This window comes from Natator depressus, chromosome 6, assembly GCF_965152275.1.
Source record: "Natator depressus isolate rNatDep1 chromosome 6, rNatDep2.hap1, whole genome shotgun sequence".
Classification (NCBI taxonomy): domain Eukaryota; kingdom Metazoa; phylum Chordata; order Testudines; family Cheloniidae; genus Natator; species Natator depressus.
This window is the reverse complement of record NC_134239.1, coordinates 125,713,524-125,729,071: the sequence shown is the minus strand read 5'-3', so window position 1 is coordinate 125,729,071 and position 15,548 is coordinate 125,713,524. Positions and strand designations below refer to the sequence as shown.

Genomic DNA, 15,548 nt, shown 5'->3' with positions numbered 1-15,548 from the left:
CACCCAACAGCCTCAAGGTTTGGAGAACCGAAAACCAACACGGAGCCGTCAGGAATGTGCCATCCGCTGATTGATTCAGCAACAGCATGATGAAGCAATTCCCATAGACTGGCGTAGGAATAAATTCCTATAAAAATGGACTCTAGAAAGTGAGAACTTTGGGGTCTGATTCTGCAAACCAACTTCCAGGAGTGTCAGATGAGCGTCTGACAAGGCCCTGCCCCCTCCTCATGTCCAGGCCACCTGGCCAGTGGCTTGGCATGAGCAACTCTAAGGCTGGTAACTATGATAACAACCTTGCAGAACCTGTGTGTGTGTGTATGAATGAATGTGTGAATAAATATGAAATTGAACGGAATGTTATAGCGATAACTAACTGCTTACGAGGATTCTTTCTGTATTCACAATAAATGTGGCATTTTGCCTTTTCCCCTTTAATAAGATCCTGCTGGTTTTTATTTTATTGGTATAACAGAAACATGGAATTAAAAAAATCTGCCTCGTTTCCCACAATTCACAGCAAAAACAATCCCAAGCTGCACACTGCTCAGCCGTGAAACAAAAGACCCCGGGATACCCGCCCCCCCCCAAGACCACCACAGCCTCTGTCTGCAGCACCGCAGCAGAACGCTCACATGCTGCAAATTGAAAACGCATCAGCTGTTCTGTGTGCATGCTGGAGTGAGTTACCGGACCTGCATCAAACAATTTTGGATTAAACTCTCCCCACCCCCATAACCACACCCTGAATCAGAAAAAAAACACTCATTGCAGAATCAGAGTGTCAACAGGGGGAGCTATGGTGGAATAACTAGTCTGGGCAATTTCCATGTATAGACAAGTCCTCACGTATGCTGTTTCTTCTGCTCCTTTGGACCCACATAACTTTAGGAGGGCACCCCTGGCAATTGCTACTTCCCTTTCACTGTTGCCAAAACTATGGCAAAGTGTCAGTAGTCTACACTGGGAGCAGCTGACCACAGCAGTCTGGATACTTTATCCTGGGCGATGGGCACAGCAGCAGACAATATAGTTTCATCCTGTGGTGAGAGCACTCATTCCATTCCACTAGTATCTCTAGAGGATGTTAAACAGAAGTTACTAAAGTCAAACATTTTAAAATCAGCAGGTCCATATAACATCCAAAAGTTTTAAAAGAGCTGACTGAGGCACTTGCTGGACTGTTATTGTTGATTTTCAATAAGTCTTGGAGCACCAGGGAAATTCCAGGAGACTGGAAGAAAGCTAGTGTACCAATTTTTAAAAAGATAAACAGTATGATGGGGGTAATTATAAGCCTGTGAGACCGACATCGATCCCAGGCAAGATAATGGAGCAGCTGATACAGGACTGATTAATAAAGAATTTATTAATTTTATTAATTTATTAAATTTGATTAATAAAAAATTTAAGGAGAGTAAAGTAATACATGCCAATCAACAGGGGTTTATTCAAACAAGACTCTGTCAGACTAACTTGATATCTCTTTTTGATACGATTACAAATGTGGTTGATAAAGGTATTAGTGTTGATTTAATCTACTGACCTATGTATGGCATCTGACTTGGTGCTGCATGACATTCTGATTAAAAAATGACAATATAAAATTAACATGTACACATTAAATGTATTAAAAACTGGCTAAATGATAGGTCTTGGAATGTAATTGTGAGCGGGGAATCATCGTCAAGCAGGTGTATTTCCAGTGGACATCAGTTCTTGGCCCTATGTTATTTAACATTTTTATCAATAACCTGGTAGAAAACCTTAAATCATCTGTGATAAAACTTGCAGATGACACAAAAATTGGGAGAGTGGTAAATAATGAAAGGACAGGTCACTGACTCAGAGCAAGCTTGATTGCTTAGTAAAATGGGTGAAAGCAAGCAAGATGTGTTTTAATACAGCTCAATGTAAATGTATGCATCTAGGAGCAAAGAATGTAGGCGATATTTATAGGCTGGGAGACTCTATCCTGGAAGTAGTGACTGAAAAAGTGGGTCATAGTAGCTAATCAGCTGAACATGAGAGCCCAATGTGACTCTGTAGCCAAAAGGGCTAATGCAGTTCTTTACATGCATAAGCAGGGGAATCTCCAGTAGAAGTAGAGAAGTTATTTTGCCTCTGTATTTGGTACTGGTGCGACCACTGCTGGAATAGTGTGTCCAGTTCTGATGCCCACAATTCAAGAAGGATGTTAATAAATTGGAGAGGGTTAAGAGAAGAGCCACAAGAATGATTCAAGGATTAGAAAACCTGCCATATCGAGAGTTTGCTCCTTGAGTCTATCTATTTAGCTTAACAAAGAGACGGTTAAAGGGAGATTTGATTACAGTTTATAAGTATCTACACAGGGAACAAATATTTCATAATGGGCTCGTCAATCTAGCAGAGAAAGGCATAACATGACCCAATGGCCGGAAGTTGAAGCGGGACAAATTCAGACTAGAAATAAAGCGCAATTTTTAATGGCAAGAGTAATTAACTATTAGAACAACTTACCGAGGGTCCTGGTGGGTTCTCCATCACTGAAAATTTTAAAATCAAGCTTGGATGTTGTTCTAAAAGATCCACTCTGGGAATTATTCTGGGGGAAGTTCTCTGGCCAGTGTTACACAGGAGGTCAGACGAGCTGATCACAATGGTCCCTTCTGGCCTTGGCATATATGAATCTCTGAACCCTGCCCACAAATGCGTAGCAGGAGATAGCCAGGACCTCATGTTTCCAGGATACTTGCTAATTCCAGGTAAATCATGACTTTTTCAAATCCTATTAAAAGTGATTGACGGTTTGTGTATAGTCTAGCTGATATCAGAGTCATTATGCTGGCCTATTTAAAGGCTTGGAATTTAACTAACAGAGGCACTGCAGAAGGATAAGCAGTTTCCCTTTTGTTGTCCTTGCTGTGCAGTATGTTCCTGGGCTTCAAGCTTCTGGGTGATCCTGAGAGGAAAGTGAGTGCATTTAACCAGAGCCTCCTCAGAAGAGACATTCAGCTCATTCTTATAGGTGGTTCTGGGTAATCCTACTGATCACACACTTTCCTATGTGGGAAAGAAAGAACTCTCTCTTTAAGCAAATTTAGGTATTTCTATGCACAGAGCCACTGACTGCCCGAACTCGGTGTTTAACGCTACAGGCCATCCACAGGAGCTTTCCTGCAAATCAAGAACAATTTGTATGCCTAATTCAGTGGGGTGGGGGGAAGGGTTAATGTAATATTTTTAACCACAAAATACAAAAGGACATGATATTGGAACAATACAAGTGAACTGGACATTTTATTCTTTTCACACTTCTTGGACAAAGCTTCACTTACGTGCGAACACCACTATTGTAGCAATTTACAGAATTTTAAAATGTTTCCTTTTAAAAAAAAAGTTGTTTACAACTCTCAACAGAAATAAAGACTATTTTACAGAATTTGATAAAAGATTCAGAGCTAAAAAAAAAATATCTAATAAGCTTTAGCCTAAACAGTTATCACCCTGAAATTTAATTAAAAGAGAATTCCTTATAAAACTATCAGGCTGTACATTCAAACTCCCTGATTTAAGAATCAAAGTGCATGACTGGTTTACTTTTTAACATTCTTTATTCTGTTAATACACGTTAGAGCCACACCTCATGTAGGAGGAAGTTACTTTGCAATCTTCTTGTATTTACTGTTGATAGGCAACACTTGGTGAGCGGACCTATTTTAGCTGTGCAGGTATGACTCTTGCTCAACTAGACTGCGTTAGTGTTTGAAGCATCTGGAATCCCATTCTAGCTTTATTTCGGTTAAAACTAATGTGCCTAAAGATTTCTCCCCAAGAGGCGAATTATTTGGGTTTATAAATTGACATATTAAGTTTAGTGGGAGTTCTCAAATATTTTTCTGATAAAGTACATTTCATCAGAAAAGCCAAGTAAGTGTTTAAGCCCCTGCATTGAGAACTTCTAGCCTATTGTATACCAGAGATGTAGAATCTGTTTATGTACCCAAACTCCTGTGCTAACACAATGCAGTGTACGTATATAACAGAAATCTAGAAGGTAATCTTTAAAAAAAAAAAAAAAGGCGGCCAAATTGTCTGGTAGGCAGCTAACCACCCTTAATTATCTACATTTCCCAACATCTCCTGCACACATGCTTTTAAAGTGTACTTTGCAGCACTACGTCCCTGGGGCCATGCAATTATCTTTTTTGTAGTAATTATGCTGTACATACTAAGACACTCATAGTTCAGTTAGGAAAGAGCTTGTTTTAAGTCCCAAGATTTTAATGAACATTCTCTGCATTCCAGGGAACGGTTTCACTTCCAGGCACACTTCTGAAAACATTTCATAGTGTTTGAAGCAGCAAGTGTCAGAGGAAATACCAAGTTCACAAGTGTGTCTTTGAGTGATACCAATCAGTAGTCTCGAAGGTCCCCTCCGACCAACAGATGATTGGAAGTGGGAAACTTTCATGACTCACTGCTATTTGGACTCAAAGTGAAAGTAGTGTACAAAATGACTGAACTAAAGACAGGTTTATGTAATTTCCTCCCTTTCACATTGTTTTTACGAAGTAGATTTTCATCTGATTGCTCAATATGCTGCACAAAAGCAAGTTCATTTTGCATTATCTGTCTTTAAGAATAATTATTTGCTCTTCACTGACCCGCATGTTTTGTTTTTATGAAAAATGGCATTTATTTCTCTCTGATCTCAGTAGGAAAACAGTGCTTGTCTAGATCATCTGGACTATGAATGACTGTGTGCATATGTAAATCAAGTAAGACATCCAAAGGAAATATAAAACCAATTGTTGGGCTTGGGCCTATCTCAGGTACTGTGCATTAATGGAGAAAGCAATGAATGTCAACTAACATTTTCAGCGGCTCCCCAATGATCAATGACAAAGGATTGTTTACAGTACTTCCACATTTACATTCCTTAAAGGGTGTTCACCAGTTTTTCTCATTTTGTTCATTAGTGAGGAGGTGAATTCCCCAATCTCTTGAAAGAGGGAGGGACCATCACAGCCTCTCCCCGGCCATGAGGCCTCAAGGGGCCACCTTGCTGCAGTGGAGATGCTGGGAGGTCCTGTTTAAACCAGAGAACATGGGAAATCAGAGTGCGGGAAGCCCATTTGGCAATAGCTCTTTCTGTTCCTCCTACAGCTCCTTCCTCCTTCAGCTGCAGAGCCAGAGATGTTACTGGCTCTGCAGCTGAAGGTGGCTCTTTTCTCTCTTCCAGCTGGGCACTCACTGATTCCTGTCCCCCCATCAATACAGTATTTTGGGGGTGCCCTCCATTCCCCCAGGACTTATCTGATCTCGCAATGCCTGGTTAGTAAGTAGAGAAGTAAAGGCTTATGGAGGCAAACAACCGACATGCTAGTTTTGTATTCTACAGCCTAAATGCCAGTGTTCATCTGCTGAACAAGACGACTTTCAGTTTATCTTCACTCTGACAAACTGCAGACTTCATTCAGTGCAGTCACACCGCTAACCAAGAGTGGATACAAACAGTGCGGTGCCGGTTCATTTCACAAGCCAAATCTTCGCTCCGCTTCATCTGCGATCATTTTTGCAATGGCAAGGGAGGAGGTAGCGGCAGGAGATGGGGCATTTCTGACATGAAGAACTCTGCTTCCAATATCGCCAGTGCCTCCATCGAATACGAAGTCATCTACCAAATTTCCATCCCAGTCCAAGGCCTGGGCTCTTACTCCAGCTGGACCCCTGCAAAAACAAAGGAAGACTTGGTAATTAGAAAGAAAACAGCATGGGCTAATGTTATCTAATAAACCACGCCAAGTTGTGAGAGATGCTAAACAAAATACTGGCAATTCCCTTTAGGGCATTTAAAAGTGAAGCAGGACCTAGGAATAAACAATGATCAGTTACAAAACATGCAGGTTTATAACAGTGTTAGCTTGTGAATCCCGTTGAGGTGAGATGGGGAACCCTAGAAGCTTGTCCATCTAGCAGGCCACAGAAACAAGGAAGCGGACTAGAGCTAGTCTATTTCACCTGAGAGAGATGTGGTCTAAAAATACAGCTACACTAGATCTAATCCAAGCTCTGACACTTACCCACCCCCTGAGATCTGGGCAAGTCATTTAGCATAAACACCACTAAAATACCTCTGCCACAAATATCCATATTTTCTCCAATTTTCTCTTGTCAATAAGGGAGACGGATATTAGCTCACAGCCACCATTATACTTACCCTACATACATACTGTTGTATAGAGATTTTGTTACTAAAGAATATTTGTACCATTTGGGGCACCATGCCCTTCCTATGGAAATGGCAAGTCAGATGTGACATGGGGGAAATATTCTGCAGCTGTGCAATGTGTGTAGGCTGTAGTCATAGATAGCTATTCCATGCTGACATCCCAGCAGTGAAACATGACTAGGAGGTTCAGTTATTGTATTTCCCTCTCAGTGGAGCTTCCTGGAGGGCTGTTTGCAGGCAGTGCCGAATGCAGACGCATACCTGCTTACTGGATTGATCACATCTATCACTGGTATTTGTATGGCCTCCTTTACCACTGTATCCAATGTCTCACACTCTTCATGTGTTCACCCTCACAGCACTCCGTGAGATGGGGATAATAAGAGCTTCCCTATTTTACAGATGGGGAATTGAGGCATGGAAAATCGAAGGGCTTCTCAACACGAAGAATTTTACTGGTATAATTATATTGCTGTAACTCACGGTTATTCCAGAATAAAAGTGCCTTTTCCCAGTTTGGTTTATGTCACTAAATGGGAAAAGGGCACCCTTAGTCCATAAGAAGTGTGTCTACACAGGGAGTAATTCTGGTATGAATACAGCAGTATAATTATACAAGGATGGTTATGTCAGTAAGTTTCCCCATGTAGACAAGCCCTCAGTGACTTGCCCTAGGTCACACAGGCAGAGCAGGGAACTGAACCGGGTCTCCCAAGTCCCAGCCTAGGATCCTAATCATTGCACCACCCTTAGGCTTGCCCCGCAGTTTTCGCACTGGATGCTGATGTGGAAGAATGACTGTAAGCCAGCTATGTTCATTTGAAAACTCTTTGAGCAGGGAGAAGGCTACATGCAAGACTTCCATCTTGAGCTTACCCTGATGATTCTCTGCATGCCAGTAATATTAGCCATTTAAGGATTCTTCACTCAAGCCTCAGGGTTTGTCTATACATGACAGTTAATCTGGAATAAAGTAGGGTGTGAATTTATAGCGGATTAGCTATTCCTGATTAACTCCATGTGTAGACGCTCATACTCCTGAAGAAGAGTGTCTTATTCCAAATTAGCTTAATCCACTGTTATAATCAGCATAGCTATTGCAGAATAATTTGCTTTCGACAGCCCTTAGACTGGGAGTGGACCACACTTTTCTGTAGCCGCCCTTAACGAGGCATACAAACTGTTCTATATCATCATGGTAATTAAAAACCAAGGCAAAGTATTCGTTTAGTTTTTGGGCTGTACGCCTGCACCTAGATTATCTTTAATCTCCTTCCCATTCACTCTGAGTAGTGACTCAACCTAATCCTTCCTTATTCTCTCTTTATTCATATAACTAAAACCCCTCTTATTTATTTTAATTTCCTTGGCAAGAGCTAATTCAGACTGACTTTTAGCAATTCTCACTTTATTCTGACATTTTCTAATCAACCCCTTTTTCCATTCGCTATAGGCTCTCTGCTTACTCCTAATAACCTTTCTGAGGTGGTTATTCATCGAGCTGGGTCTGGAGCTTTTCCCTGCAAGTTTCTTCCTCTTGGGATGCAAATTTCAGATAGTTTTGGTATAGCTGATCTGAAGAAGTTCCAAGCCTCCTCTGTATTTAAGTCCTTGTGCTATTCAAGCCAGCTGACTTTTTAAACTAAATTCCTTTAATTTCCCAAAGTCTGGAATTAAAAATAATAGTTGATGACCTGGTTTTGATTATCCAAGCTCCAAAATACACTGGAGTACAGTAGGAGGAGTTCTTGAAAGGTCCTCAAACTCAAAAACCCTCTTGTGGCAAAAAGTAATTACTACATCTTTCCGATTGCAAATCAGCCTAGGAATTGCTTTTGTGTTGGACCAACTTCTGTTGGTGAGAAAGACAAGCTTTCAAGCTTACACAGGTTGGTCCCCCTCACCAACAGAAGTTGGTCCAATAAAAGATATTACCTCACTCACCTTCTCTCTCTAATATCCTGGATCCTATGGCTACAACAACGCTACATATAGGAATTGCTTTGCCTGCCTACCCTTTCAATACAGATACTAATGATTTGGTTCTCTCTTTTGGAGCTCTCTAAGGATATGTCTACACTGCAGTTAAACCCACAACTAACCCGTGTCAGTTGACTCAGGCTTGTAGGGCTTGGGGCTACAGGGCCTGTTTACCTGCAGTGTAGCTGTTTGGGTTTGGCCTGGAGCCTGGCCTGTGGGACTGCCCTCCTTGCAGGGTCCCAGAGCCCTGACTCCAGGCAGAGCATCTGCATTGCAATTAAACAGCCCTGTAACCCGAGCCAGAGTCAGCTGACACTGGCCAACCACAGCAGGGGTTCTCACAACAAATTTTTTGGTGGCCTCAGAGTGTGGATGATGGTGTGGGTAGTGAGCCTGGGACCAGAGCCTGCTATCGCGTGGATGGAACCCAAAGCCCCGTAGCCGAAGACTGCCCACCTGCCCTCGGGAAAGTGGGGCATTCACCACCTGCCTGCACCTCCAGCATTTGTGTCTCCATAGGGGGGCAGGGCTGAACCCCCACTGGTGGCCCTGGGAGAGGGACCACTGTCCCCACCCTCCAAATCACAACCCAGGAGGATGTGACCACAAGAAAAGCCCCTGGTGGCCGCATTTGAGAAACACTGCATTAGGGTATGTCTACACTGCAGTGTAAACCCAGGGTTAGTAGAATTCAAGTTAAAAGACCTTGGGTTTGTTAACCTAGGGCTTGAGTGTCTACACTCATTTGTAACCTCCATGAATTACTGAAACTTAGGGCTTTGGCATCTGCATTGCATTATGCTGGCCCGAGTCCAACCACCTATGTCCCAGACTTCCTAGGGCCCTCCCAAAACGTGGCTGCTCTAGCCCTTTGTTCGTGGTGCAGTGTGGGAAAATACTTGAATGCTTGACTCAGGCTTGGACCCTGCACCTCTGTGGGATCCTGCGTCCAAGCCCTGAGTTAGTATGATTTGTGTGTAGATGGGAAGGGGTTAGGCTTGAGCCTGAGTTTGAATCCTAGGCTTACATTGCAGTGTTGCATACCCTAACATTCTTCCCCGGGCTACCAGAAAATCAGAAGATTGTTACTGGTTTCGTGTCAGAGACGAGAACCACTAAAGCTGCTTCACTAGGTGGAAACAAGCCTAGGTCACAAAGAGGAGATTTCCTCTTCCATCTTGCACCTCAGGGTTCTTCCTCTAGGATCCTCTGACCCCTCACATTTTCCAACCATCCCCCATTTTCATCTCCCTGCAAAAGCCCCACATTCCCACAACATTCTCCCCCATACGGAGGGCAGGCTGTTGCTCCCAGACCCCCATCAATGCTGCTCCCAACAGAACAGGTTGTTAAAAGCCAGAGCAGTTCTCCCCAGCAGGGTCTCTTCTGTGCAGTGTCTGCAGCACTCCCGCTACTTGGGATCGTAGACTCTACCAACTGAAGAGACCTATCAGGGTCTCTAGTCCGTCTCCTGCCAGTTGCCGTGTATGGCTTGCTTCCCAGTGTCCCAAGTAATGGGGCACGTGCCACTTCCCCTAGAGAAATTATTTCTTGGCCATCCTAACAGACGGCCCTGTGAGGAAGGTTATCCTGATATTTAACCTCAGTTCTCCCCAAACACTTTCACCTCATTACTCCTAGTCAGACCTTGTGACAGAGTACAGAGGCCAACCAGATTTCCAAGCACACTCTGCTCATACCTCATGCAGGTGCTCTGTGGGAGCAAGACTGAGGACGTGAGGCTCAGTCAGGTTCTTGAAGGAAAGCAGGAACCTTCAGATCTGCTTCGAGGCAGAAGGGGAGGACGCTTGGGGAAGGCTGGGTTCCCCATCCAGTGGGGCATGACTGGGGTGATTATCCAGGCAGAGGATTTTCTGTTTTGTTTCTGGTTATATAAGAGTATATTGTTTCGTTTTTTCTCCTTATAAGAAAAAACATGGTCCGGAAAAAAAGAAAACTCTGTCACACAGACAACTTTTGGACAGAGTGCTATGGCAGCTATCTATTCCACCAGTTTGGAGCGCTCACTTTTCTTGTGCTAGATTTCTTTCCTTTCCTTCTTGATTTTTACACCCTTCAAATATTGAGAAGCATATGTCCCCTTCAGCCAAACTGGGCATATTTTAGCTACTTTAATTTTCCTCCTATCAGTCTCTGCAGCTTCCTAATAATTTCTGTTGCTACTCTCTAAGCTCCTCCCAACTTGTCCATCTTTCTCACAATGAAGGACAATGAACTGAACAGGATTTTGTAGATGTGATCAGACTGGTCATACAGAGGGACTATTATCTCCTCCTGTGAAACGAAGCTTTTGAGTATACAGGCCAAATGGCATTGGCCTTTTTCACTTCTCTATCACATTGCAAACACTCACCTATAGCCCCTGTCAACCCTAGTTCTCGTCCAACTTTACTACCTCCCATATTTCTCCCTGTCTGAGTATCAGTGTCGAATTTGCTCCCTCCCCAGGATATATTAGCAGTTTTCCAAGCTAAATCTCAGTTGGGAAGGAGGGAACTAATGTCAGATGTATGAATCTGTACAATAAGGTTTAACAAACAGTTAAATACTAAACAAACAGTGTTTTTACCTGAGTATATCACTGATGGTAACTTCAGGGATGAACTTTTGAAGTTGCTTCACCTGTGCACTAAGGAAACATGCTCTGTACATTTCACTCATTCCGTAAGAGATGTTTCTGAACACCAGTTTCCATAAACCACTAGAGAGTGAGACAAAACAACATCTGCAGATAACAGAATGGCATCCTGCATACTAAGTGCAGATTTGCACCTCTGATAACGTACTATATGAAATCATTACAATCTACACACAGTATTAAATATGGATTGTGCAATCAGCTTCCCATCCCCACCATCCAATGACCTTTTCGTATGGGCTAGGAGAATTACCACATGGCTCCTTCTGCTTCTAAGGACATCACCCTTTCCTCCAGTGTAGGATTCCTTCCCTGTAACAGGTTGGACCACAGAAACCCCCTTGGGACTGCCAACTGATGTGCCGAGACTACCTCTGAGCCTGTTTTCCCTGCCAGCTTGGGACTTCAGAACCCTGCCTGGCTGTGCCAGACACGCTAGCCTGCTACAAACACAGACCCAGGTCTGAACTACGTCCCACAAATTGCAGGCTTAACTGAAAACAGCTTAAGAAGTGTTCCTGTCTCCAGCGCTCAGATGCCCAGCTCCCAATGGGGTCCAACCCCAAATAAATCTGTTTTACCCTGTATAAACCTTATACAGGGTAAACTCATAAATTGTTCGCCCTCTATAACACTGATAGAGAGAGATGCACAGCTGTGTCGTCCCCCCCGGGTATTAATACATACTCTGGGTTAATTAATAAGGAAAAAGTGATTTTATTAAATACAGAAAGTAGGATTTAAGTGGTTCCAATTAGTAACAGACAGAACAAAGTGAATTACCAAGCAAAATAAAATAAAACACGCAAGTCTAAGCCTAATACAGTAAGAAAACAGAATACAGATAAAATCTCACCCTCAGAGACATTTCAATAAGTTTCTTTCACAGACTAGACGCCTTCCTAGTCTGGGCACAACCCTTTCCCCTGGTACGATCAGTAGCGTAGCTGGGGGGGGGACTGGGGCAGCGGCCGCTCCCCCACCAAGCAGAAGTGCCGCCTTTTTAATTCTTTGGTGCCTTTTAAATTTTTACTCACCTGGCGGTGCTCCGGGTCTTCAGCAGCACTTTGGCGTCGGGTCCTTCACTCGCCCCGGTCTTTGGAGGCATTGCGGTGGCGGGGAAGAGATGGGGGAGGGGGTCCGGAGCGAGTGACGGACCTGACACCGAAGTGCCGCTGAACACCCGGAGCGCTGCCGGGTGAGTACCAGGGGTTGGTGCCTTTTTTTATCTTCACACCCCCTGTTTTTTCCACCTGGCTACGCCACTGGGTACAGTCCTTGTTCCAACTCAGGTGGTAGCTTGGGGGTTTCTCATGGGGGGAGGGATAGCTCAGTGGTTTGAACATTGGCCTGCTAAACCCAGGGTTGTGAGTTCAATCCTTGAGGGGGGCATTTAAGAATGTGAGGCAAAAATTGGGGATTGGTCCTGCTTTGAGCAGGGGGTTGGACTAGATGACCTCCTGAGGTCCCTTCCAACCCTGATATTCTATGATTCTATGACTGCCACTCTCTTTGTTCTGTTCCACCCCCTTATATATATCTTCTGCACAAGGCGGGAATCCTTTGTCCCTCTCTGGGTTCCCACCCCTCCTTCTCAATGGAAAAGCACCAGGTTAAAGATGGATTCCAGTTCAGGTGACATGTTCACATGTCACTGTAAGACTCCAAGCCCTCATTCCTCCCAGTCTGACTCACAGGAAGGCCTGCAACCAGAGCCATCCACAGTCAACTGTCCTGGCTGATGGGAGCCATCAAGATTCCAAACCACCATTAATGGCCCACACTTTGCATAACTACAATAGGACCTCAGGGTTATATTTCATATTTCTAGTTTCAGATACAAGAGTGATACATTTATACAAATAGGATGACCACACTCAGTAGATTATAAGCTTTGTAACGATACCTTACAAGAGACCTTTTGCACTAAGCGTATTCCAGTTACATTATATTCACACTCATTAGCATATTTTCATAAAATCGCATAGAGTGCAACGTCACAATCACTCTTCCCTACACTAGTCAGTCTGGTTTTTAGAGCTCTGTGATGAGCTTCACAGACCCCACTCCAAGGTCCCAGGAGTGGTGGAACATATTGGGCCAAGAAAGCTCTGCCCCTCAGCAGCTGCCAGGCATGCTCCCGGTGGAGGATCTGCTTAAAAGAGAGCTCTGGCCGTCCTGCATGTGGGAAGGTGGAGGAGAGACTGGCTGCAAGAAGACGGGCAGGCTGCAGCTGCTGAGGCAGAGAAGTCTACAGGGGAAGGACCGGGACTGTGAGTAAGGCTCAGCCAGGAACCCTCTTCCCCCGACTAAGTGAGGGGACAACTGGACTCTGAGGGTGACCTAGGAAGCATCCCCTCCCTCAGCTGATGCCCTGAACTACTAAGGCTGTAATAAGGCGGCTGGGGCCACATCCCATACTGAAGGGAAACAGGGAAGGTAGGAAATAGCTCAGGGGAGGCTGATCTGGAGTGGCAGCCAGACAGGACTGAGCCACTCCTAGCCTCTCTCCCTTTGGGTCCTGAGCCGGACCCGGTGGAGAACAAGGGCCCAGGTCCCCCTATCCTTCCCTCTTCCCCCAGCCCCCTGGGAGTTCCCAGAGGACTCTGTGAGGGTGACGGACTGTGGCTTGGCTGCCAGGCCCCTGGACTGCTGAGAAACTGTCTGCAGGCTTGGAGAAACTGTTTGGCTGAGGCCTGACCGCTAGGGCAGCCGGCCCCTAAGTGAAGCCTGCTACAAGCTCATGTAAGTTTTAAAAATGAAGCTATTTCTGCGGACGTTAGGAAGAACTGGCATCCAGAGATAACTTCGGGATTCTTCTTTGGGAGATCAGAGGACAAAGGATTGAAAACCCTACACACATTTAGAGGAGGAGACAGAAACCACTCCAGAGACATCTTCCACAACCATTAGGAAAAGAGCAATGAGCTTCTGAGGAGGGGGAAGGTGTCTATCCTCTGCCTGATTTGTGTGCATGAGAGAGAATTATTAACCATTCCACACAGCTAAAATCCCTCAGGTCACCTACACAGGAATGCTGTATCCTTAAAGAAAGGAAAATTAGTCACATTTGGACTTTCTGCTGAGCTCCCTCAGGGATAATGAATCACAGAATATTAGGATTGGAAGAGACCTCAGGGGATCATCTAGTCCAATCCCTGCTCAAAGCAGGACCAATCCCCAACTGAATCATCCCAGCCAGGGCTTTGTCAAGCCTGACATTAAAAACTTCAAAGGAAGGAGATTCCACCACCTCCCTAGGTAACACATTCCAGTGCTTCACCACCCTCCTAGTGAAAAAGTTTTTCCTAATATCCAACCTAAACATCCCCCACCGCAACTTGGGACCATTACTCCTCGTTCTGTCATCTGCTACCACTGAGAACAGTCTAGATCCATCCTCTTTGGAACCCCCTTTCAGGTAGTTGAAGGCTGCTATCAAATCCCCCCTCACTCTTCTCTTCTGCAAACTAAATAACCCCAGTTCCCGCAGCCTCTCCTCATAAGTCATGTGCCCCAGCCCCCTAATAATTTTCATTGCCCTCCGCTGGACTCTCTCCAATTTGTTCACATCCCTTCCCTTTAGTGCAAACACAATCAGGTATTATTTGGGTGTGTGGAATGGAAAACAAGTGCCTTGTGTCACTCAACACTGACCTCCTCTACACAGAGACAGTCTCATTCCTGCCTCCTCCAAAGGAGGCAAATGAGATATAGGGCACTCAGAGTGGGGGTGTGACAAAAGTGGGGAGCTTCTGACAGAGAAGTGGTGGACCCCTTCATTCAGCAAAAAACAACCACCACCCATTGAAATGAAGATATTACCTGTATACAACTGCATCTATAAAGTCTCTGGCACTGAAGTCATACAGTTTATAACCCTCTCGCTTAAAGGCTAGCACTGCATTAGGACCAAGCCAAACATTGCCATCCATCCTCGGTGTGAAATGAACTCCCAGAAAGGGAAACCGAGGATCAGGAACCTGCAGCATAAAATGAGAACTGTAACCCCATACAAAACAGATTCAGAGACAATACTGTAATTGTTTGATCCAATAACATTCTCAGGAATGCGAAAGTCAGCCACTTTGCAGGAGACACAGAGAAAACATTTATGATTTACTGTGGACTTGGACGTTAGTTGAAAGATAATAACAGAAGAAAAAAAAATGTTTATTACAGCCTTTCAAGATTATCCTCACACTGGCCAAGTAATTACTATCCTCACACTGGCCAAGTAATCACTTCGGTGGGTGATAATAACTATTATTTGTTGTTTTGTCTTCAGCTATCCTGGTAAAAGTCAAGTGAATATATTGTGTACCTGGGCATCTCTACTGAAAGTTGACTGCCATAATTCTAATTTAAACAATTCAATACTTAATATTTTTTTAAAAAGACTACCCAAAACCGTGAAGTTGTCTCAGCAGCACTTGGTTCACATTGTGAAATGCACAGAATATTACGTACTGGATAAATGTTTCCTTTAACCATATAGCATTTTTCTGGCTTTAACACCAAGTAGTCTCCACGGAAGGGCACAATGCGAGGCTCACGGCTGCATCCACTGATTTCGGACAGGCGGTCCGAGTAAAGTCCTGCACAGGTCACGATATGTTGACAGCGGATTTCCTCTCCCTGCCAAAAAACAAATCCCACAACTACAAATTCAACACATGAAGAAGATGAAGA

General features: G+C 44.2%; 1 protein-coding gene across 1 annotated transcript in view; it reads right to left on the bottom strand.

The window, feature by feature from the left end:
* Positions 1-3,286: 3,286 nt before the first annotated feature.
* The window catches only part of L2HGDH (L-2-hydroxyglutarate dehydrogenase), a 35,959-nt gene continuing 23,697 nt past the window's right edge, over positions 3,287-15,548 (bottom strand). Inside the window, exons 7-10 of the mRNA XM_074956553.1 lie at positions 15,327-15,494; positions 14,682-14,839; positions 10,788-10,919; positions 3,287-5,715 (exon numbers count right to left, since the gene is read on the bottom strand). Coding sequence (XP_074812654.1) covers positions 5,520-5,715; positions 10,788-10,919; positions 14,682-14,839; positions 15,327-15,494 — 654 coding nt within the window. The 3' untranslated portion in view covers positions 3,287-5,519. The remainder of the gene's footprint in view (positions 5,716-10,787; positions 10,920-14,681; positions 14,840-15,326; positions 15,495-15,548) is intronic.